We start from the raw sequence: 24,928 nt of genomic DNA on the forward strand, positions 1-24,928 counted from the left end.
CATTACCTAGACATGCACAGCTCTTTGGCTCTGGGTTATTTTGCTGAAAAGCTACTAAAATTGGATCCTTACTTTCAATATTTTAGCTCCAATTGTGTTGATAGCTAGAAACTAGGGTTACCTAATTCTTTAGAGCACACATGGTTAATCATATTATTTTTTCAAGAATATCAACAAAAGTCCAACTTTTCTTTTTCTGTCCTTTCAATCCTTACTACGATGCGACGCATTGACCAAGGCTCTCATATCCGCGAGTCACGGCGAATCAATCCGATTTAACCTTGCAAGGTGGACCTAACTCACACGACACATGCAAGCCCAGTCGGGCCATGTGCGTCAACTGTTTCCACATTACCACGGCATCTGAACTACGCCTGCTAAAACCCAGGTGATGGGCCCCTCGCAGTGAACTCCCGGAGAACCCGGAGGCGGCATCCTATCCAACACCCGCCAACTCCCACGCCCAGCGTAGCATGACGGAATTCAAATCACCGCTGTAAGGTGGTACACAGCTCACCGGTTTCGACTACCTCCTACTTCCGGTATGTGGTTAGTACTGTTCAATCCTCAGTCAAAGGGCCAACAACGGAACGGTCCTCAATCGACACAGGCGGAGACTCAACTTTCTTTATGCAAATATCATGTCCAACTTTCCCTCCGCCCGGTCTCCAATTTCCTTCTCATTGCCTTATTTTTGACAACACTGCCTGAAGTAACAACCCTATATCTTGCAGGTGATAGGAAATCACCCGTCTTCTACCGAGTTTACTTAAGCATAGCAGTGCTAGCGACACCTACTCTAGTAAGGACACTGGGTAATCAAGATTATGCATCTATGGTTCCAATCAATTCCTTGAACGTAAATGCACAATACTTTAATTTAACATGGAGTAATTAAAATAAGGGATATGCTCCGGGGCTTGCCTTGCATGTCAGCGGGGTTAGTGGCTTCTTCGGGAGCGTGCTTGACTGCGTCCTCTTGCTGTTCTCCCGCTTGCGGCTCCTGGACCGGCTCAGCAACCAGCTCGTAAACTGCTTCGTTCGTGACGTCTACACGTATGAAAAGATGCTATGCAGGAGTTACAACGGTGCAAGGTACTCAGGAGGCAATGCAATACGAGTAAAAGAAGATATGACTGGCAATCCTTTAACGAACAATCATGAAGAACTAGCGATAAAGGGAACGACTTGGTGTTGCTTGGCAGGTTTAATTTCCGACTGAGCTTAGCCTGAAGTGTTTCCTTTCAACAACACTACTTAAACTTGCATTAAGAAGGCTAGGTGCACCACAAACAAAGAGAAGCATTAAGGCATTGCTTAGCCATGGTGAAAATAAAGAAAGACTAAAGCTAGGAACTAGCTAAACACAAAGACTTAACAAACCGCAACGATCTAGTATCACAACTTTTCTATCATGAAACACTACTGATAAGGAGTGCATAAATAAATTACCAACATTTATTGACATATAACAGTATTTACTTTAACTCTAGAAAAGAAAATTAAACAACAATAGATCCACAAAGATACACATAGGCCCTGCACCTGGAAATTTTTCAGTGGACTACACATACAAAGAATAATCTACTGAATAAATTTCATAATTTTTAGAGCAACGGAACAACCAGTATTAAATAAACTAGATTAAATACAACCCGAATTTTAGCGGGGGCAAAAGTGACATTTCCCACGCACAAGTATTTTTCTTTTGAAGATCTCGATTTTAGAAACCTAACAAAATTTGGTTTGCATTTTTCTGATTTTTCTATGATTTTTAATTGAATTTAGAAGTTCACAGCAACAATTTAAAACAAAACTAGATATTGCAGATGGGTCCTTGGAACTTTTGCAATCAAGCAATCGGGTCCCTGGCCGGCCAAAACAGAGGAGGCGGCGCTGGGAGGGCGGCGCCGGCCAGTTCCGGCGACGGCGGTCGCCGCCGACGAGGGGGAGAGGAGGCGCGGCTTGAACGACCACGGAATGGAGCGGAGGAGGCGGAGGAGGTCCAGGGCGAGGCGGAGCGGCTCTGGCCATGTGGAATCGCAGCAGGCGGCGAGGGCAGGCCGGCACAGCGAGCAGCGGCGCACTGCACGACTCGGCTCAGCTCGTCGCGAGCTCGGAGAAGGAGGGGAGCGACTGGAATTAGCTACGGACGTCGAGGAGAGTGGCGAAGCTTCGAGGCGCGACGCTCGCCGCGATGGCCGACGCGTGGCCACGGACGTCGAGAAGTGGCGACGGCTTCGGCGGCGTGTCGAGCAGCGAACAGAGGAGGAGATGGAGCAAGGGCATTTTCGTAATTAAAACGAAGTTTCAAAATTCCAGTTTATAACTCAATTTTTCTCCCTATTTTTGGCTTCGAATGAAAAACTGTTGAATACGAAAGTTGTTCAAAATTTTGAGATCTTCAACTTTTGTTTCAGGCACTTTTTCATTTGAACAAAGGTTTGAAAGATAAAATTTCAAAACTGAGGTGCATTTGAAAAAGTCCTATTCAAAGCAAAAATTAAAGATTTTCTTTAAATTTCGTGCTAAAACTTGAATTTTGGCCAAAATGAAAGTTGCAGAGGAAGAACAGTTCTACAACATTGATGTTGGGCAAAAGTTGATTTAGAGCTCGGATTAGGGAGAAAAAAACAAGATCGAACGTAGCTCAGTCGAAAGTTACTATGCGAATTCGATTAGCGCTAAAGATGATTAGCCTCGATTAGTGATTAAGCACAATGTTAGCGTCAAAATTAACACCGAGGTGTTACACACATCCAGATCGGCAGCGAGCCTGCAGGTGCTGGTCGCCGGCGAGGCAGTAGGTTGGGGCGGCGGGATGGCCAGTGGCAGTGGCCGAGTAGCCACACTGAGCTTCGTAGCTAAGTTTTTTTTTAAAAAAAGATATAGAAACCGGCAGCATAAGTGAAGTACCCCCACTATATATGACATGTGGACCCAGATGTTATTTAGGCTTGAGTGCCAAGTGGTCCACCGTATCAATGACATGTGGGCCAAGATCTTCATTAGCCTCTCTTGCTCCCTGTGAATTGCTCACACATTTGTGTTTTTAATCCGTGGCAAAATCTTGTAACAAGTTTTTCTCCTACATACTATCTCAAAATCTGATGCTTTTTTTATAAAAAATTTTAAAATCATGATCTGTCAAATTGTTGTGTTGATTTTGGTCATATTTTCATGTTACAAAATTTGAACGATTAAAAAGTTGAATTTAAAAGAATATACAACATCAAACCATAATTTGAAACTCCAAATGACTTCAAGTACAAAAGTCATGAACACGAGAGTTGTTCGACTCATGAAGACCAACAATTGTTATTTTGGCCATTTGCCCATTTGACAAAGTGAAAGCAAAGTAGTTCATAAAATTTACAATCTCTCTTACAGTTCCATGAACTATAAGTGAGATATGTCATTTTCATGAACAAAATTACAGCCACTTTGTCGAATGAACAAACTACCAAAACAAAAAGTGTGCATTTTCATGAGGTGTGCAATCTTTGTGTTCATCACTTTTTAATTTGAAAGTAATTAGTACACCAATTTTTTGTCCAAAGACCTAATAGAACTCAAAGGGTCACTGACAAGTGGACCTGCTGCATCAGAACCAACTTTGCCCCAGTCTAGGACCGGCCACCGACAATCCGGCTCCACCCGTCAGGCCAAAATTTTCACTGCCGCACCTAGCTCTCTCCTACGCTATCCCGCTCGCCGACACACGGGACCCACCCCACCTCCCGCTCAAGCCATCCAAACCCCTTCCCCCCCTCACATTATCCTCTTGCCCGGTTAGACAAAGGGGAAAATCCCCGCAGACCCGCGCAAACCCTAGCTCCGCCCTGCCGCCGCTCACGCCCCCTCGCCACCGCTACTCACGCCCACCACCCCGCTATCCTTGAAGCCCACCACGCCAACTAGCATGGCCTCCTCTTCCCTCCCCGCAACTTAGCGGCGCCAAGCGCGGTTCCACCTCAACGCCGGAGGCCGGCGAGCCCCGTCGACGTCCTGAACGTTGCTCCGACAGCATCGCCCGACGACATCCACATGCACTCCTCAACGTCGGCTGTACTCTGCTTCCTCCTGCTCCAAAGGTACTCTGCTTCCTCCTTCTCCTCCATTGCTTGTGTGTTCTGCTAATTGTTCGAGACCTTTGGTTCCAGTGCTTGTGAGTTTTGCTAATTGTTCTCTGTCTGACTAATAAAACTTGCCCATGGCTGTACGTAACTTGCTATGTTATTCTTGATTGTTATTTTTCCCTCTTTCTAAGATTTCAAAGAATACTGATTTGTTAGTTCTTTTCTATCTCTTTTACAGAAACTGAATCCAGTTTCTGCTCTCTGTGCGTTTGATGAAACTAAGTAAGAAATGACAAAAACCCAGTATGAGCTGGACAGGGATGAAAGGATAAGGGATATTGAGGAACATTTTAAGTCTCTTGGCATTCCAATATTACCTCAGGAAGTTAGAGATGTTATTTCCAAAAAGGAAAAGTACAAAAGGAAGACAGTAGTGTCTGACAATAGCGATTCTGACAAAGAATATGACCCATCCTCTGACATTGATAACCAATCTGAGAGTGATGATGACCTAAATAATGAGGATAATACTGAGGTGAGTGTTTTTCAATCATGTACTTCATTATAGTCATTTAATGTACTTCACACTTGTTCTTTAATTGATAAGATGCATGTTTCTCTTGGTAGGTAGGAGCAATGGTTCCAGGAACTCGCCCTCAGCAGAAGAAGCAAAAGATGGCACAAATGGCGGCTGCAAAACAGCTACCACCGCGCACGCCTACCAGATTGACTAGGCAACAGGCAGCCATGCCTTCGCCTGGAGGCCGTCCACCACCTAGGGAAAGACTGCCCTTGCCTCCTAAGACCACTTCGAAAGCCAACCCTAAAACTAATCCCATTTCCAGTGCCAGCAAGCTGCCTAATCCTTCTAGATTACCCAGCACCAGTCAACCCGTATCTGCGCCTGGTGGAAACACTGAGCATAGTACTCCTACTCCTACACCCACTCGTGCCCTATTTCCGCAACTTACTCCCACAACTAGTGTTAACCAATCATATCCTATAGAAACCTCGCCAGGTGTACATAGCTCTAGGCAAAGCAACGACATCAATGACTCAAATGACCAAGTTGATGCCGATTAAGAGGGTCATACAAATGAAGGAGAACCAGTTGGTGACTTAGTTCCAGGTAATCAATATGTGTTTCCAACCATTATTATCTACATTCAATATCTACATTTGTGGATGCTATAATAACCAAGTTTGCATGTTGTTTGCCAATGCAGCGCCCCGAAAGGAAGTTCGCAAGAAAACCATTGGGGTTGGCTTAGAGAAGATGATAAAGAGAGGAAACAAGCTGGCTATCCAAGTGGCTGAAGGGAAGAAAAGACCTGATGTCCCACTTCAAGCTGCGAAGCTGGCATCAGAAACTGGTGTAGCTCTTAGAGACAAGCTGCCTATCTACACATCTTGGAAGCTTTATGAAAGAGATGGGGGCCCAGCAGAAGTACAAAAAGTCCTTGACAAAGTGGCGGTGAGACACCTATTTCACTACAACTACTTTCTTTCATTACTAGCTCTACTCCCATGTAAGGAATTTTTTCTAATAAATGATTTGTGTGGCTGCAGAATAGGTTGGATGTCGATGATAAGAATGAGGGACCAAGCAAATCTGCATGCACTGATATCATTAAGAAGGGAGTAAGGCAGCAGAGGTATCACCTAAAAAGGAAGTACTTCGATGAGTCCCTGACAAAGGAACAACTGTTGGCCAAAGAACCTCCACGTAAAATGAAGAAAGAGGAGTGGATCAAGCTCGTAGAGTACTGGTGTGACACAAAGAATCAGGTCCATGCCCTGCATCACTGCTTTTGTTAATATGCAATCAAACTGTGCATGTGAATTAAAAGTTTGGATTGCATTTGTGGTGCAGGAGAAATTTGCAAAGAATAAAGTAAATCGAGGCAACATGCACCTTCACCAAAAAATGGGTTCTAGGTCCTACATAGCCCATCGATACAGCCTGGTAATACTATTGCTTTCATTTTTGGGGTACTATACTACACACTTTTGGGTTGCTTTTGGGTTGTATGTTCAAATTCTTTATGTCGTTATTTTGTTCTATATGCACACTGATTGCCTGGTGTTGGCCTGGATCCTTTTGTTACTACGCAATGCAAACTGAGATGTGTGCTTCAAAGTAATCCAAGGCTTTTACATGCTGCAGAGGCCTAAGTACAACAACAGTGAGCCAGATGCTGTAGAGTTCTTTTGGGGAATGTATGAATAGTCAAAAAAAATGGTCGCACTCCTCTTGCCTATGATATATATGTAAGTTCCAAACTGATTGGATACATCTGTTGTACTAAAATACATGCCTGTTTCAACACTATTCTGCGGCCTTGTTATGAAGTGCATTCTTTTTATGTAGGAACAAATGGTGGCAGAGAAAAATAGAGAGCCAGAAGAAGGAGAAGCAAAAAAGTCCCCCTCCAAGATTGTTGATGAAAGTCTTAGCCAGATCAGCCGCTCATCCACATTTCTTCCTAACATTGGTGTTCCTCGACCGTCAAAGACTGGTCAGTCCTCATCGACAGCAGCACAAGCACGCATGCAAGCTCAGTTTGAGGCAGCCCTCCAAGCTGAAAGAGAGGAATCTACTAGGAAGCAGGAAGAGTTGAAGGCACAGCTTCAAACTCAGCAGGCCGCACTCGAAGAAAACCAAAGTTTGCTGCGGCAGACCCAAGAGCAAGTGAGGCGGATGACTATCAAGTTTGAGGAGACTAATGAGCTGCTGCGAGCTGTCCTGAAATTTCAGAAAGAATGAGGTATGAATGCAGTTTCTGAGGATGAGGCCTTTGCCTAAGCTTTTGTTACATTGCTTCAACTTAGTCTGTGCTTGGAACTTCGTTAGAACTATGCACCATCTGGTTGTATGTTATATTCTGCATATATTTTTATGTTTGCTGGAACCTAGAACTATGTGCCGGAACCTAGAACCTGGAACTATGTGGTTGAACAAGTATGCTGCAAGTTTGTGGTTGGAACATGTGTATGCATGATGGCTTTGGTGAATTGTGTTATCACTTGGGATGTCAATCTGTGAATTCTCAATGATTTATGAATTGTGATGTCAATCCTGTGGATGATGGCTTTGATGATATATGTGTATTATACTTTTGTGTGCTGTGATGAAAGATCAGTGGGTTGTCACTGAATATGCATGCCACGCTCGTCATGAATGAAATGACAATTTGTGACGCCACACATCCGTCTATAAATGTGAATAAATACCATACAAAACAATACAAAACATGACAAAATATAACTGTCACATAATCTACAAAACCATACATGACGACCCTGTGGCGTCATAAAAAAAATCCAAACTAGTTCTTTGGCCGACCATTTGTGATGACTCGTACATAACGTGACGCGTTGACTAACTAATATATGACAGAATCAGTTGTCATAAAAGGTAACAATGTATGACGTTATAAGGATTCCGTCACAAAAGATACAAACATTTTGTGACGACGGACCATAAAACCGTCACGAGGTACATTATGTGACGGTCGTTTTGTGACGACCTCGTGACGCGGGGATTTTCATCATAACATATTTTTTATGACCAATTTCGTACTTTATATGACAAATTCGGTTTGTCATACAAGCCAAGAATTCTTGTAGTGTCGGGGCAGGCTGCAGATTCCCTGTTCCCCTGTGTGTTTTCATCCCTGTCTCCGCACACGTGGAGGTTACTGATTGGCTCATCTTCAAGAGCTGGGCCCTCTAACGTTTTCATTCACGGCCCAATAACAAGATTAATAGTGGGGAGACAAAAATGGAGACACATACAGGGGGACATAGAAGCCGCAGCCCTCGGGGCATAAGGACATGTACAATGGTTAGACGACTGCCGTCTGTATATCTCTAGAATAGCACACGTAGACGATCGAACAGACAACCTATACAATGGTGTGTCTTTGTGACTGTCTGCAAGCTATTTAATACATTCCTAGGCACATGAAACGTGGTGATCAAACATGTGAAATGAATCTTTGTGTATTGGTTTGTGGCATATATGAAAGAATCATTTGTGAATGCAAATAAATCACATGGATATTTTTAAAAGATGATAGTATATATGGAAATAAATCATTTGTGCGGGATAGAATATAGTATATTTATATCAATAAATAGAGTATATGATAGTATTTGAATATAGTTGAATTGCACCATGAGAACTAATTGTCCTTGTTTTCTTTGAGCAGCCATATGTGCTCCACTAAATCATGGGACCTAGTTCATGAACCACATTTCTGAAACAATCTCCCATCAGTAAACATTTTAACAAGAAGCAGCTGCTGAAAATCTTAACCTGGGGCAAACTGAAAGTGCAGACCACATTCAGACATTCAGAGACAAACTCAGACTAGTTCGGACATTCACTTTGTGGACAAAAAATAAATTGGCATGTCATCAACAGATGCACATCTCACATAGACAGTTGGATGCAAAACTTACATTAAAAAAACTGAAATGTTAGTTTCTGCCGGCCTTTTTGTTTCTGCAGGCTCTGAATGAGCAGCCCTAACATAAGCCAGTTACTATCTGTCACTTGTGCATCATATATTCATACCTACTATGGACATGAATAAGCCTTAAAGCTCCAGAACACACCCTAAATGACCCAAAGACGCCAGTGCTATTATTTCTTTGGTTAAAACCAACCAAACTCTACTGTTCATTATGAACACTTAAATGACAAATGTGACCCCAATACATCAGAAAAGAGCTGCTAGGTGACAGAACAGGACAGGAACAGGAGAATCACATGCGGCAGCACATATGGATGCAACCCCATTCACACAGCATTTACTTATTCATGCAGCCCCATTCACAGTGCAGTTACTTGTTCATAAAACACAGGCGCAAGGCAAAAAAAAGTAGGAAATTAAAATAGATAGCATGTTCACATTCACAAATAGCTTCAGTTTGACGTAGAACAGACTTGACTGCTCAATTTCAAATACAACTCAATTTTTTACTAATGACAGAAACAAGCTTCAATTTTTTTAGCAATGACAAACTAACATCAGAGGCTCCTAACTCTTCAGCCAGAGTAATCATTTTCCTCCAATTTTGCCTTCCTTCTTGTACCTTAAGCCCCATAGGTGAAACAATATAGCCTGAAAAAGGTCAGGTCAGATAGAATTTCAAGAAAGCATGGTTCAATTATAGATCTACCACTAAGAGAAAAATGGTGCTTTCAGGGAAACAAAATTTCAGAAACACCAATGACATTATTATGCAATCACAATTCACAAATGCCAGTGAAATTTTGCAGTAGAGCAATTAACAAATAATTCTAATTAACAATTTCAGAGCATACAATTCTAATTTATGATTACAAACAGTTCTAATTAACAATTTCAGATCATATAGTTCTAGTGTCCATGTTTCAGACAGTTCAACATCTCAAATTTGAAACAATAATTCTAGTTCACAATTTCAGATTAGAAACAGTTTGATTTCACATTTCTAGTACACAACAAGTATTGTGCAAAACATCAAACATGCACAACAAGTCTGCATCCAAATTTCTCACTACAATGTCCATATGAATTTTTATCACAATTAGCCCGCAGTAGAATCCATTCAGAAACAGGAGGGGGCAGGAATATGGTTACCATTCTCTCGGATCACCATGAATCAGTGATTCATGCTTGGCAATGGTTGAGGATGCTGCTGCCCATGCGCTGCCGTCGCCGCAGTCGCAGACTTCTTGCCTCGCGCCGCTGCCGCCTTCCTCCCATGCGCCGCCGTCGCAGCCGCCACAGTCTTGTCGCCCAGCGTCGCCGTCGCTGTTGTCCCGAGCTTTCGACCCGTACCCGCGCCGCAAGCTCCTTCCGTTCGCGCGCCATGGATGCAGCTACGAGCTCACGTGCTGTGCCCGCCGCTTGCTGCTCCGACCCCATGGCCTCGCTGCATCCGTCGATTGCTGCTGTTGTGGGGGAATTTGTTGGGGATGGAAGGAAAAAAAAAGGGGGGGGGGACACTAACCTGCGGAGTTTGCCGCCGTGGGGATTTCGTGCGCACATTTGCCCGCAAAAATCGGCATGGGGAGCAGCGGATCAGGGCCGTTGTCGCTGAATTGCCACTGCACTCGTACAGCGGTCGCCAAGGAGGTGCTCCGCGCTCGGGCCACGAGCCGAATTCGTCCTCTCGTGAGACGACGATAGCTCCCTCCATCGGTAATCAAAATAAACCATTTATAGACGAGGTAATTATTGCCATTATACATGCCCTAAGCATCAACACGCGCGCGCAAGCTCCTGTTGAGTCTGCGGTTCACCCTGCCAGGTGGGCACGCGTGCCGTCGCTCGTCCCACACGTGTCGCCACGTGCCGCCCTGAGGCCCGAGAGGACCGGAAGTCAATGCGCTGCAAGGACCCCACCCACTGACCAACCCACGCCGGCAGCGCAAAGCGGCGGGCGAGTGGGGCGACCGACCCACCCACAACCCACCGTAAAGCGATCCGACCCGACCCATCACCTCGCCTCGTGCCGCAGCCGCAGGGCACGAAGGCCCTTTCGAGAACGTACAGGTTCCCGACCTGTGCGCACCGAGACCACGATGCCTTCCGGCTCCAAGTGATCCCTGGACGCCACGTCCAAGCCAAGCACCCGATGCCGTCGCCACCTGCCGCTCTTGTGCGCTGCGTATAAAGCCAAGCGAGAGCCTATACCCGGCTACCCCCTCCGCGCCCCCACTGAATCTCCGCTGTCCCATCCGCGAAGAAACAGCCTCCCCTTGCCGGCGACTGGTAGTTTGGACATTGGAGGTCGAGGAGCCGAGCTGAGCTGTGTGCCGTGGAGTTCGGTCGGTCGACTGATCCCAAGGAGAAATCAGAAATGGGCAAGGCGTGGGCGCTCATCACCCACCTCCACACCGCCGCCGGGTATGTTCAGAATCTCCGGCACCTTCCCTCCCAAGCCGCCGTCTCTACGCGCCGATCGTTTCTCCCGTTTCTTCTCCATCCTTTTGCAAGTGTGCGAGCTGTCTCCCTGTGTCTGATGCTGTGTCCTATGTTGCTCGATCTCCTCCGGTTCCATCTGCAGGCCGAGCATCACCCTGCTGTACCCACTGTAAGTGCGGCAGCATCATCCATCCCAGACCCCATCAGTCGCCACAGAGCGCGCGCGCGCGCGCGGCGTGCGAGAAACCTCATCTCTGAACTCTTCTCGGGACCTGGTGGCGCAGGTACGCGTCGGTGTGCGCGATGGAGAGCCCGACCAAGGTGGACGACGAGCAGTGGCCCTCGTACTGGATCATCTACTCCTTCGTCACCCTGCTCGAGATGGTCGCCGAGCCCGTCCTCTACTGGTAACTAGCAGACCGCGCCCCGCCGCCGTGGTGTTCGCGCGCCGGAGATCGGCCGCCGCTATAGCTCTCCGCGCTCATCGAATCTGACGCCTGATCTCTCCTGGATGCATGTTTCTGACGGCGATACTCTGGCAGGATACCCATCTGGTACCCGGTGAAGCTGCTGTTCGTGGCGTGGCTGGTGCTGCCGCAGTTCAAGGGCGCCTCCTTCATCTACGAGAAGCTCGTCAGGGACCAGCTCAGGAAGTACCGCGCCAGGCACCTCCGCATGGGCGCCGCCGCCGCCGACGACGATCAGAAGGTGCACATAGCCAGGGTAGGTAAGGAGTAAGAACTCGATCAAAACTGCTACCAGCATGGTCAGTTTTAGTAATTAACATGTTTCTGCCTTCTTCCATGGGTGTTGATTTTTACTTATGTTTCGTTCTTCCGAACTTCCCTTTTTGCAGGCTGAACACGACCATGACCATGTGCAGTGAAGCTGACGGGATCCGGCTGAGACCAGCAACGACTTCTCTGTAGATTGAAGGTGTTCATGTGTGTCCTAGATATCCCTGCCTCTCTGGAGGACCAGGACACTACTTCGGCTTCATCATCATCATGTATCTGAACTCTGGAATGTGTATGTAACCCCGTCGTTGCAAGAACTGCTTCTGCAGTGAGAACGACAAAAGAGATGTTTTCTGCACGCACCTCATCACCCTGAGTTATTTCTTGGCGAGTATATGTTGTTTCGCCTCGTATAAGAACAGTTGGGAGAGATAATAGCACAACATCCATTATCCATATATAGGAGGTGAACTGATGCGACCTGCTGCTGACTGATGCAAGAAAAGCATACGACATCTTTAAGAGTTTCATGAGGTCCTCTAGAAGACCGTATGGACAATGGGCACTGATCTAAAACAATCCAGGTCGATGTTTTCTGCACGCACCTCATCACCGAGTTAAATTTCTTGGCGATAGTAGCATATACGTTGTTTCGCCTCCTATACGAACAGTTCGAGAGATAATAGCACAGCATCCATATAAGAGGTGAACTTGATGCGACCTGCTGCTGACTGATGCAAGAAAAGCATACTGACATCTTCAAGAGTTTCATGAGGTCCTCTAGAACCAAAGTTTCATGAGGTCCTCTAGAACCAAAGTCGTATGGACAATTTGGCACTGATCTAAAACAATCCAAGTTGATTCCACTCGATGCAAAGAAGCTCCAAGTCCCTTATCTTTTAATTTAAGATGGTATGAATAGATTGAGGCAGTACTTAAGTCAACATTTCGTTACGAGGAATAGACAAAAAGTGTATTGCTGAGATGAGTAAAATATTTTTTTAAAACAAAATAATACCAGAGAGGAAAGAAGGGAGGTATGAGCGGCATGCGCCCCCGCTCATACATGGATAAGGGTTTGAGGTCGGCAAGATTATTATATACATGAGAAGAACTTCGGATAATTGGACCTGAACTTAACTAATGCGGAATGGTTATAGGAAAAAGATCCAACCCGCATCTTAGGAGTATGTTCTCCCTTTGAGGATAAACCCACCCACTCATCTTGAAACCAAACACCTAAAAAAGGATCCAACCCAAGCCAAGCCACTTCAACCCACAAACGAAACACATACTATGAAAGACAATGATGAGTTTGTCGGTAAACAGGCTTTGGGATGAATCTACTATGAAAAACATCCAAACAAGTAGGAAAACATAGAATTAGAATGACATACATATAGGTTCTTAAGTTAACTTTTGATTGAATTTACATGATTGATGAGGGGTGAAGCCAATAAATTTGTAGTCAGTTAAGTTGGGTATCTGAATCTGATAGTGAACTATCAGTACCATCTATCATTTTTATAGTCTCCTAATACAACTATGGCCAAACAATAGGTTAAGTTTATAATCTCCTCTCCATGTCCCGCTCTGTAAGGGTGTTAATTAGTGATTCTTAAATACATCTCCAACTCTTTTTATTTAAATTTTTTTACTATTTTTCAAAATAAAATCAAAATAAAATTTTATTTTGAAAAATAGTTCAAATTTTCAACTGAAAAAATTGAAGGTGCCCGGATCACCAGTTAACATCCCTACCGCTATCCATTTCCCTATCCCACAAACTATCCGAACGCCACCTAAGACTGCGTTTAGTTTGTGAAAAAGTTTACACAGTAACCGTCACATCGAATTTTCGGACACATGCATGAAATATTAAATATAGTTAAAAAAATAACTAATTATATAGTTTAACTGATTATCACGAGACGAATCTTTTAAACCTAATTAAACGCCGGCTACAGAGTCAATTAAACACCCCCAAGCTACAGAGTCCCTGACAGGCTTAACGCAGGCTTGTCCGGATCCTTTACGCCAGTGAAGCCTTCTGGAACCGAACGCGCCGCCGCCGCCCCCTCCCATGACCCAACTCCCCCCTCCCCCAGCAGGCTACAGAGATAGCGGCGAGGCGAGCAATCCCGCACAAGGATTCAAACCAAAACCCTAAACCAACTCCTCCCCCGCTCGCCGGCATGGCCCCGAAGCGCCCGGCCGCCGCCGGCGCGCCGCCGGGGTCAGGCTCCGACGCCTCCGACCGCGAGGCGGGCGACGTCCGCTACACCCGCCGCCGCCGTCGCAACTCCCCCTCCCCGGTCCGTTCCCCCTCCCGCTTCCGCTCCCGCTCCCGGTCCCCGTCCCGATCCCGCTCCAAGACACCTCCCCCCAACCTCCGCCCTAACGCCGCCGCGCTCTCCTCCACCCCAACCTCCGCGGGCGCCGACTTCGCGGCCGCATCTGACTCCGACGCCGGCGGCCGCGCCTCGCCCCCAAGGCGCGGGGACCGCAAGGGTCCGCCCCGCGACCGCCTCGACTCCGATGCGGACGCCGACGCCAGGTCCGGCGGCCGCGCCCCGTCCCCGAGGCGCCGCGGCGAGCGCTCCCCCAGCTTCCACTCCGACTCGGACGCCGACGCCGCCGGCCGCGTGCGGTCCCCGAGGCGCAACCGCGAGCGCACCCCCCGCCTCCGCTCCGACTCCGACTCCGACAACTCCTTGGCGCCCGCCGGATCCGAGGACGAAGGCGCCGGCGACGCCTCGCCGTTGCCCCGCGCGCGTCGTTCCTCCCGCATCGAGACCTCCAACATCAAGCCCGTCAGCACGCGCCCGATGGAGGTGCCCCGCCGCGCCTCCGCCGGTTCCTCCAGGCGCAGCTCCAAGCGCCGCCACAGCTCCCCGGAGCAGCAGAAGCGTCCACCCCGGGTCTGGAGCCCTGAAGACGAGATCACCATACTGTTTGCCCTCATCGACTACCGTGCCAAGAAAGGCCGGCTCCCTGCGTCGATTCAGGACACAGGCAAGGTACACAGCCAGATTAGTGGCCAGCTCACTGCTAATGCGTCCACTACCCAGCTTAGTGATAAGATTAGGCGCCTCAAGCATAAGTACAAGTTGCTGGTGACCCGTGCAAAGAATGGACGGGATCCTGATTTGCCAACGGAGCATGAACGCGATGTCTATGAACTTAGCAAGAGAGTTTGGGGATTTACGAGTGGCGGTGCATTGGGAGGATCTCGTGCATACGAGGACGCTGGGGATGCAGAGAGCAATGAAGAGCAGGAGATTGAAGAGAGTGATGAGGATATGGAGAATGGGTGGGAGGGCCATGAACACACAAGCAAGAAACCAAAGGCATCTAGATTTGAAAATGGCAATGGTAATGCACTTGCGGTTGTGGGAAGGGCTAGCCATGGTAATGGCAGTGGGAGAGATGATACTGAGAAGGGAAAACAAACGTACCCGTATCTGTGGGAGGCTGTTGAGGAGCTATCAAAGGAGCACCCGAGTGGGCCAGTGTTCAGAAAGGCATTTGGTGTGCTTCAGAAGTCAAAGGCACGAGCAATGGAGGAGAAGCTGCGGACGTTCAGAATGTCTGAGATCAGGCAGCAGCTGCGTCGGATGGACCTGATGAAGGAGACAGTGGAGATGGTGCTTGATGCTCTGGACGGTGCATATTGATTAGGTTGAAATTGATAAACTGCTGGATTCTGGAATCAGTGGTTCGGTGAGTATTTTGCTCAAAAGGGTGACTTAAGTCTTCCAGTTACCTGGAAGAGCTTTGGTCTAGTTTTATGGATATATGGTTCCGGCTGTATCAGCTTTTGTGGCGAAGGACATAATACCCTTGATCCCAACTAGACCTAGATTGAGGAATTATGACTGCTTGTTATCCTCCCTGAAAGGATTATGCTCTGTGCTCTGTGTTTAGGTCCTAACTTAAGCCTATTTATCATGCTGTTGCTGCTATGGTTCTGTTTAATGTTAATTACATCTTTGGCTATATCCATTTCAGTTTTCCCTTCTCAACTGCATCTGTAAATATGATCATTGCATTTCATTGAGGTTGAATCTAGCTTGACATTTGTCAAACTTTTGCCACCGGGTGAACTGAATGAATACAAGCTTGGTGCCTGTTAGATTCTTCCAACCGAAGGAACTAAAATCAGTGTCTGCTGAAATGATATATTTTTGATTGGTCAGGATTCAAGGATTAAGGATTGTGAAGTGCAATCAGATTTGTTGCTCGAAGTTGTTTACCCTTGATGACTCTAGTCACTCCCTGCACTTGTGACTTGCTGCATTTGGTTATGGAGGTTGAAAACACTTCTCCCGGTTACATTTGATATAGAATGAGGAAAGTTTCAATCCATAGTGGTCAATTGCTCTTTTGTGAGCAATGTGTAAGTGATCGGAACTGGAGAATGTAGCAATCTGATACATGGAGAGATTGTTTAGAGCTATCCAAGTTTTGTTTTGTTCTGTTCAAAATTGTCCCAGAAGTCGGTTGGTGCAGTGAAACACGACAGTGAGTTCATCATTGACGTGCTTATCATATAGCTTCAGGGATAAGCAAGGGATTTACTTTATGTAGGCTGTTATGTTTTTGTTACCATGTTCGTGGTGATCGGCTAAAGGCTAAAGGGGATTTTTTTTTCCCGTTGAAATTTGTAACCTGTTTGGGTAGCTCAGATTTGGGCAATAATCTCTAGGTTGAGTTCAACTCCTACAAAAGTCCATCCATAGAGTATGAAAACGTTCGCAGTACATAACATGGCTAAGGGCATCAATCGGGACAAACTTTTCTGAACATGGTATCTTAACCAACTAGGACCTTGTTAAGGATAATAAACCTTTTCTACTGGAATTGGATCATCGACATCAGGTTTTATTGCTTGTACATACCATATGTATAAGAGCAGAGTATCTTGAGGCTTTGTTGTCTGACAGCTCAACATGTTTGTCTTTATGCTTAAATGTACATTTTCCAGGACCTTTGAAGCACACATCTTGTATCATCACTAATCACGAGCAACCTGCATCTGTGTTTGTGACTGTCTGTATGAACACTTGCATATCTTCACACATACCATTTCATCTTGAAATAATCAAATATGCTTAATTTTCAAAAATAATCAAATATGCATCTTCTTCGCATACATTTTATTTATAGTTAATGTTAAATTATTAATACAAGTGATTATAGTACTAAAAAAGGGCGTCTTCTCACCGCTTTGGCAGATAATTCCGGTCACTGACACCCTTGACCCAGGCTTTGTCCTGGTCCTGCCTCGCTGCCTTCCCGTTCCCGAACGGAACGGCACCGGCAGTCCGGCATGGCGGCGCTTTCACACGCCCCAGGCGAAAGCGAGCAAAGCAATCCCACGATTCAAAACCCGGCCAAAACCCTAGCCAACTCCTCCCCGCACCCCCTCGCCGGCATGGCCCTGGAGAGCTCGGCCGCCACCGCCACCGCCGGGGCGGGGTCAGGCTCCGACGGCGAGGCGGACGCCACCCGCTTTTACAGCCGCCGCTGTAGCAGGTCCCCGTCCCCGATCCCCCTCCCGGTCCCGATCCCGCTCCAAGACCCCTCCCCCCAACATCCCCCCTAGATCCGCCGCGCTCTCCTCCATTCCAACCTCCGCGGGGGCCGACGTCGCGGCCGCACCCGACGCCGACGCGGGCGCCGGCGGCCGCGCCCCGTCGCCGAGGCGCGGGGACGGCAAGGGACCCCCCGGCGACCACCTGGACTCCGATGCGGACGCCGACACCGGCAGCGGCCGCCGCGTCCCTTCCCCGAGGCGCCGCGGCGAGCGCTCCCCAAGCTTCCATTCCGGCTCGGACGCCGACGCCGGCCGCGTGCCGTCCCCGAGGCGCAACCGCGAGCCCACCCCGCGCCTCCACTCCGACTCTGACTCCGACAACTCCGTCGCCACCGCCAACTTCACCGCCACCACCTCAGAAGATGACGGCGGAGGTGCCGGCGCCGCGTCGCCGTCGCCTCGCCCCCGTCCATCCTCCCCCATCAAGGTCTCCAGCATCAAGCCCATCCGCACGCGCCCGATGGACGTGCCCTTCCGCGATGCTGCGGCGTCCTCCGACCTCCGCACCAAGCGCCGCCACAGGCCCATTGAGCGTCGCACCCCGGAGTACCAGAAGCGGCCGTCCCGGGTTTGGAGCCCTGAAGACGAGCTCACCATACTGAATGCCCTCATTGAGTACCTGTGACACCTCCGGTGTTTAGCACGGTTTAAACATGCAATTAATATCAAATGACACAGTTAACCCTAGTTTGGTGATTACTTAAAAACCGAAATTTTGTTTAAATACACCGAAAAGTCAACTCTCACCCCTTTGTTCAAATGAACTTTTGCCCAAAACGAAAGTTGTAGAGTTTGACAAGATAAACAACCTTCGTGTTCAAAGTTTTTCAAGTTACAACATGAAATTTGGAGTTAGCCCCGAAAAACAAGTGGGTTCATTAAACTTGAATTCGAATTTTTAACTTTCAAATCGTTGCTCAAACGAAGTTTTGCCTGAAAGGAAAGTTGTAGGAAATGGAATTTTGAACAACTTTCGTGTTCAAAATTTTTCGAGTTTCAATTAAAAATCTTGAGTTTGGACTGAGTCAAATCGCTGACTTTTATTTTCTCTCTCCACTCCTTTTCTCTCTCTCTCCCTCGCTGACCCTCCCGTCTCTGCGCGCGCGCAGGCACTTGAGCGCGCCGCGCATGCGCTCGCTGCGCCGCTGCCGCGAGCTTGCTGCGCTCGCTGCCGCCGCACTGCCTTGCCGCGCCGCTGACCCCCTTCCCCGCTCGAGTGCGCACGCGCCCGGACGCCGCTCGCTGCCGCCCGCCCGCACGGCACCCTCGCCACCAGAGCTCGCTGCGCCTGCCGCGGCGCCAGCGCTGCCCCGCCGCCTGGCCACGCCACGCACGCCCTTCCCCGCCGTTGACCCCGCGCCCGCATTCGAGTGCTCGCCTGCCTCGCTGTGCCCATGCTCGAGTGCTGGCACTCCGCGACGACGGCGACGCGACGAGCCGCCGCCACGCCAGTGCGCCCGCCCTTAATTCCTCCCCTGCCGAGCTCCCCTCTGCAGCCTCTCCTCCCCATTTTGCTTCGCCACCCCGCGTTTCCGCTCCTCCCCTCTCCGTTCCACCCCAAACCGAGCTCCCCCTCCGCTCCCCGCGCCCTGGAACGCCGCCGCCCATGCCATTGCCGCCGCCGAGCACCACCTCACCGCGGAGCCCCTATCTCCGGCCTCCCTCCGCCCCAACAGAGCCCCGGAACGGGATCCCCACCTCCCATTGGTGCTCACCGGCCCCCTCCTCTGTCCGCAACGGCCACCGAAGCTCGCCGGGGCAGAGCCGCCGCCAGCGCCGCCCGCCGCGGAACTCCCTCTTCCGCCCTTCCTCGACCCAAATTGACTCGCTCACGAGCTCCCTCACCTCCCACCGGTGCTCGACGACCCAAACTCCACTGCCCAGAGCCGCCGGAGCGCCGCCGCCGCAGCTCGCCACTGCCGCCGGCCATGCTGCTACGCCGCTGACCCTACTCCGGCCATCCCCGTCGACCACAACACCCACCCACAGGTAGAGCTCGGTGAGCTCTTACCCCTGGATGCCATCCCCGCCGCCGGCGAGCCTCCTCCTCGCCGGGAAACCCCCGCCGCCGCCTCCTCTGTCCCAACTCCGACCAATGGGGTTATGTGTGAACCCCCAATTTGTTCCAGGGGCTTAGATGCAAGTTTACATTTCCTTTTTCTTTTTGTTTTGAAAAACAGCAAACTTGTAAATTCGTTTAAAAATCGTAGAAAAATCAGAAAAATGCAAACTCAACTGTTCTGGAATCTTTGCAAAGAGATCTACAATTTTTTCTACATGAACTTTTTATTTTCTCAATAATTTTTACTTCATTTAAAATACAAAGAAAATGTACTTTATATTAGATCTCAAGTTACAAGCATGAGTTGTCAGCCATTTTTGGTCAGTAGGTACATGTTAGATGTATAACCTTGGGTAAAAGTTTCGCGGACAGTTGACATGCCTAGCTATTAGTTTATTTAAATCTTGATGTATGCCTAGTATAAATATTTTTGTTTTTCCAAGTTGTTCCACCTTGAACCACAAGCTGAAACTATTTCAGTGCCTCTGAGTTGTTACCTGGATGCTCTATAAAAATGTAGGGACTTTTTACCCAAGCAGAACATGCTCAAGTGTTTTATGCTATGAATAGATACACTAAACTAAGAAAAATAGTTCCTCTGCCTAGAAAAATCTGATGTTTTTAGAGGAGCTGCTATTTTAGTACTGTATCTTGCTAGAAAATTTTTGACCTCTGAAACTCATTAGAACTACCTGTAGAAATTAATTTTCTTTACGGCAGTTGTACTTTGCTCTATTTTTCATGACCGGTACAATGCTTGTTTATTTGTGAAAAATTTATGGCAAGCTCATCTTTAGGAAAAAAACACTCAGTTAAATTTTCATTACCAGTACTTGCATAGTTGGACCTGTAAAATTCAGTTTTGTTTCTAGCAGTAGCTGTTTGTTTTATTTTTCATGGTTAATAGGCTGTATGAAATGGGCTGAAAATTTCACAATAGGCAAGTTACTCAGATATGTACCTTGCATAAAAATTTCAAACCCAGAATCTCTGTGTAACTTTAATTATGATAAGAACATGCTTAACCTAGTAATAAATTAGAAAAATCATTTCTGTTGCTGCATAGGGAGAAAAAGGTAAAATCCACCCTAGTTACTTTGTGAAGTCAGATATAACGGTTATTACTCTATAAATGATTGCCCAAAATGATGTAACAGAATATTTTGCAAATCATCTTGAGTTGCGTTGGATTACAACTCTATAGTGAAGAATTAAATAAATCGTTGTCACTAAAGTAACTCACGCTTATGCATTTCATATAGATTTGACTACTCTCCCAGACGGTACGTACGAGCTGGTGCCGGAGTCCGAGAGTGAGCAGCGTGAAGCTCAAGTGAATCTAACTGAAATCCCTGAAGACCTGAACCAGAGTTCAGAAGAGCCCAAGGCTAGCTCCGCTAAGGAAGGCAAGCCCCGGAGCATGTTCTACCTATTTTAAATTTATGCAACTATTCATATTCCTATTTATTTGTGCATTTAAGTTGCAGGAATTGTTTGGAATCTTAGTTGCATGATCCTAGGTACCTATGCTTGAACACTAGTATGTGTAGGTCGTTAGTTGGCTATGCTAATGGTTCGGTAGAAGTCGAGTGATTTCCTGTCACTCGCGAGCTCATAGGAGTTGAATGCTTACTACACACTGCAATATAAGGTTTACGGGCGGGGTTGTTGTACTCGTGATACCCCGTCTGTTTAGCGAAAATGGATAAGGCCGCGGTGTGTGGTAGTGGTGGTTAAGCGTTTGAACGTACTAACCACATGCCGAGAATATGGTAATCGGTAAGCTTAAGTACATGATGGAACCGGCCGTGGAACATACTCCCCACTGTCTGGTCTATGGTCACGCACGGGTGCAGGGCACCCTAGGGCGGTGGGCCTGTTCCATGCCCGGGGAAAAAGGGGAAAAGTCGTGTGGGTGATTGTATTCCCCATGCGTGTGTTTAGGTATGCCTGGCCAGGTTAACAAATTCGATTCGAATCGTCCATCTCTCACGGATATTGAGACTGCTTAACCCTTTTGCCACATAGAGTAAGAAGTGGAACAATGATGATGAGAAATATGATTGAATGATGAAAAATAATTGTTTTTCACCATGCATGCTTTAGGGTAGATGCTAATGTAGAATGGTTAATCAAACTAGAACTTGAAAGCTAAAATCGGAAAATAAGGACTTACTCTTTATTGCTTTTCGGCAAAGACAAACCCCTCAAGCCAAAAACCTTGCATGTCTAGTTAGAGGGCTAATTATATCCTAGTCGGGTAAGTCTTGCTGAATATTAGTATACTCAGCCTTACTTGTGGCTCCACTTTATTTTCAGGTGATACTTTTGAAGATCAGATAGCTAGTTTGACTTGGCCGTGTGTTTTACCGCCTGGTTGGTCGGTGGAGTGAGATACGACTCCGGCCAACGATGATAATGCCGAGTGATGCTATGTACGGGCTTCATCATGACATCATGTATCGTCGTTTAGAACTCGTTTTATTTCCGCTGCAGTGAACTCTGAACTGCTTTCAATTCGAACTTCAAATACCTTTTGGAGATTTCGAAACTGGTTTGTAATAATTAAGTTAAGACTCTGTAATGTAATGTATCTGTGAAATATTGTACTCTCTGGACTCACCTTCGTGTGGGTTGCATGTAAGCTTTGGGTTCGATCGACGCCTAGGTGGATTCTTCGGGACTTTTTCCGACAGCACTGCCGAATTACTCCGTTTGAAGTGCGTGTTAGCCGAGATTATCTTTAAGATGATGGTTAGCGCACTTGAGCCGGATTAATTAGGGCGGTACTGCCACAGTACCGTGCCAAGGAAGGCCGGCTCCCTGGGTCGAGCCAGGAGCACAGGCAAGCTACACTTGCAGATTTATGGTCGGCTCACTGCTAATGCATCCACTACCCAGCTTAGTGACAAGGGCAGGCGCCTCAAGCATAAGTACAAGTTGCAGGTCAAACGTGCAAAGAATGGACGGGTTCCTGACTTGCCAACAGAGCATGACCGTAGTGTCTATGAACTTAGCAAGAAAGTTTGGAGATTGAAGAGTCTAGAAGGGAGATCTCTTGTGCACGAGGATACAGGGGATGCAGAGAGCAATGAAGAGCAGGGGATCAAGGAGAACGATGAGGATACGGATAATGGGGGAGAACACCATGATCGCACGAGCAAGAAGCCAAAGACATCTAGATTTGAGAATGGCAACGATAATGCAACTCTCTCTGTGGGTAGGGCTAGCCATGGCGATGGCAGTGGGAGAGATAGTGCTGAGAAGGGAAAGCAAATTTACCCGTACCTGTGGGCGGCTGTCGAGGAGCTGTCAAAGGAGCACCCCAGTGGACCAATATTCCGGAAGGTGTTTGGTTTACTTGAAAAGTCAAAGGCAAGAGCGATAGAGGAGAAGCTACGGAAGTTCAGAATGTCAGTGATCAGGCTGCAGCTGAATCGGATGGACTTGACGAAGTTGTCAGTGGGGATGGTGCTCGATGCACTGGGAGGGGCATACTGAAGGTTGGAATTGACATACTGCTGGATTCTGGAATCTGTGGTACAGTGACTATGTTGCTCAAAAAGGGTAACCCAAGTCTTCTGGGTGCCTCCAAGAGTCTTGTTCTGGTGTTATGCATATATGATTTGTTGTGTCCACTTTTGTGGTGATCCAAACTAGACCTAGACCTAGACCAAGGAGTTATGACCAATGCTTGTTATCCTCCCCGAAAAATTATACTTTATGTCCTCAGGTTCTAATTAATTGCCTATTTGTCATGCCATTGTTATGTTTCTGTTTAATGTTAATTACTTTGGCTATATCCATTTCAGTTTTTCCTTTCCAAATGCATCTGTAAGGTTTGGTGCTTGCTAGGTTCTTCCAGCCAAAGGAACTAAAATCAGTGTGCGCTGAAATGATATATGTTGGGTGGGTCAATAGTCAAGACTCAGGACCAAGGAATACAGAATGCAATCTGATAGGTCGCTCATAGTTATTTACCCTTGATGATTCTCATGTACTCCCCTGCATTATGGCTAGCTAAATTTGGCTTCTATTTGAGAATAACGTCTCTTCAGGTTATATTTGATATAAGCCCTGTTTGGCAGTATTTGCAGCTCTAGGAATTCTGGATCCGAATCTGGAGGCACGTCGAGGGCATTTAGATGAACCATTTTGTTTACAGTTTGGATTAAATATAAATATTTCAGCCATTTTAATTTAGGCTACAAACTGCAGGTCCAACCTAGATATCAGAACTGGACCTGTCTCAACCGTTAAAGGATGAACCTATGCTGGTCAATTGCTCTTTTGTATGCAATATGACCGTTAAGTGCTTGGAGAATGTAGCAACCTGGATGCTTGGAAAGATTATGTAGATTTATCCAAGTATTTTGTTCTGAAACTGTCCCAGTAGTCGGTGAGTGAATGATGACAGAGTTACTTCATCACATTCCTAGGGGTTCACTTCTATGTGGATTATTATGTTTTGTGAATGGTTAATCTAAAGGCTAAAGTTAAAGGGATTCCTTTTGGGAATATTTTGTGGTTAAGAACCTGTTGTTCCTGTTTGGATAGCGCGGATTTGACCCTGAACCTGTAGGATTGAGTTCAATTCCTAGAACAGTCTACATCAAAAGGGTCTGAAAAAGTTTAACAGTATATCCATCTAAGGGCATCAATTGGGATAACTTTCCATCCATGGTATCTTAACCATCTAGGACCTTGTTTAGGATGATCAAACTTGTTCTTTAGGATGATCAAACTTGTTCTCCAACTGGAATTGAAGCATCGTTTGTTGGAGGGGCATCTGCTTTTATTGCTTATACATACTGTTTGTATGAGCAGTTGAGTACTGTCACACTTGGGCTAGCCTGTCAGGTGGGAAATATGGTTGGCCACCTGAAGTATTGAAATTCTGCAATTTCGCCCCAACAAACTATGTTCTTGGGCATAGATAGCATTAATCTGGAGCCTTTGTTATCTTTCATTATGCTCTTGATTGTAGATGGCCCTGGACCGGACCTTTAAGCCACACACACACACAGTGTGTGTGTGTATATATATATATATATCTTGTATCTTCACGCGGAAGCTGCTTGCATGATTGTGACTGTCCATAAGAACACTTGAATATCATCACAGATGCACATCATTTCATCTTGAAATGATCAAACATTGCCTGGTGTTTCCTTTGTCTATCACCGTGCCATGATTTATCTTTTGGTTATCACACTAGATTCAGAATGGAAGGCAGGAGTAATAACTGTGGTTAGAAAGGAAGTTATTTGATCTGGACGCTCTAGATGTTCGGAGGTCAGTTTGGTTGCTCTGAGCCTTATGGCTTGTGGAAACTGTCGAAAGCTTAATTCCTGTATGGCTCAAGCTTACTGCGTCCTCCTTTTTTCTTTTTGAGGGAATCCTCCTGTGAGTACTCCTGATGGATCCCCGGCCCAAAATGACACTGGGATTGAGCTCACTTATGTTTGCTCGCTTAGTGCGCTAGGTGTCTTGAGCAAAGGGAAAATTCTCCTGAAAGTCGAACTTTT

At 47.0% G+C, this 24,928-nt stretch overlaps 2 protein-coding genes, 1 long non-coding RNA gene and 1 pseudogene across 4 annotated transcripts; 3 read left to right on the forward strand and 1 right to left on the reverse strand.

Moving 5' to 3' along the window:
* Positions 1 to 8,960: 8,960 nt before the first annotated feature.
* Positions 8,961 to 10,304, reverse strand: LOC120677229. The gene is made up of 2 exons (XR_005676229.1): positions 9,713 to 10,304; positions 8,961 to 9,211 (listed from the first exon to the last, which is right to left on the reverse strand). It is a non-coding gene; the product is annotated as an uncharacterized LOC120677229 (long non-coding RNA).
* Positions 10,305 to 10,668: 364 nt separating this feature from the next.
* On the forward strand, positions 10,669 to 12,195 carry LOC120680259 (protein HVA22-like). Of its 2 annotated transcripts, none has more exons than XM_039961871.1 (5): positions 10,669 to 10,984; positions 11,145 to 11,171; positions 11,287 to 11,409; positions 11,545 to 11,729; positions 11,859 to 12,195. In XM_039961871.1, exons 1-5 carry the CDS (start codon positions 10,938 to 10,940, stop codon positions 11,861 to 11,863), a joined length of 387 nt encoding a protein of 128 aa, XP_039817805.1. In that variant the 5' UTR covers positions 10,669 to 10,937; the 3' UTR covers positions 11,864 to 12,195. The 2 variants fall into 2 exon arrangements, with proteins under 2 accessions (XP_039817805.1, XP_039817804.1); XM_039961870.1 differs by having other exon boundaries at positions 11,545 to 11,725.
* Positions 12,196 to 13,815: 1,620 nt separating this feature from the next.
* LOC120678949 (GLABROUS1 enhancer-binding protein-like) lies at positions 13,816 to 15,827 on the forward strand. Its single transcript, XM_039960415.1, has one exon. The coding sequence runs from the start codon at positions 13,935 to 13,937 to the stop codon at positions 15,414 to 15,416; it is 1,482 nt and encodes a 493-aa protein (XP_039816349.1). The 5' UTR covers positions 13,816 to 13,934; the 3' UTR covers positions 15,417 to 15,827.
* Positions 15,828 to 17,071: 1,244 nt separating this feature from the next.
* LOC120678190 lies at positions 17,072 to 23,875 on the forward strand (annotated as a pseudogene).
* Positions 23,876 to 24,928: the final 1,053 nt, after the last annotated feature.

Source organism: Panicum virgatum, chromosome 6N (genome assembly GCF_016808335.1).
Source record: "Panicum virgatum strain AP13 chromosome 6N, P.virgatum_v5, whole genome shotgun sequence".
Classification (NCBI taxonomy): domain Eukaryota; kingdom Viridiplantae; phylum Streptophyta; class Magnoliopsida; order Poales; family Poaceae; genus Panicum; species Panicum virgatum.

Bases quoted from the DNA above. Each gene is read 5' to 3' on its own strand.
- LOC120678949 (XM_039960415.1), top strand. From the start codon at position 13,935: ATGGCCCCGAAGCGCCCGGCCGCCGCCGGCGCGCCGCCGGGGTCAGGC.
- LOC120680259 (XM_039961870.1), top strand. From the start codon at position 10,938: ATGGGCAAGGCGTGGGCGCTCATCACCCACCTCCACACCGCCGCCGG. The intron at 10,985-11,144 runs GTATGTTCAGAA...TTCCATCTGCAG, and splicing joins CACCTCCACACCGCCGCCGG to GCCGAGCATCACCCTGCTGT. The intron at 11,410-11,544 runs GTAACTAGCAGA...ATACTCTGGCAG, and splicing joins GCCGAGCCCGTCCTCTACTG to GATACCCATCTGGTACCCGG.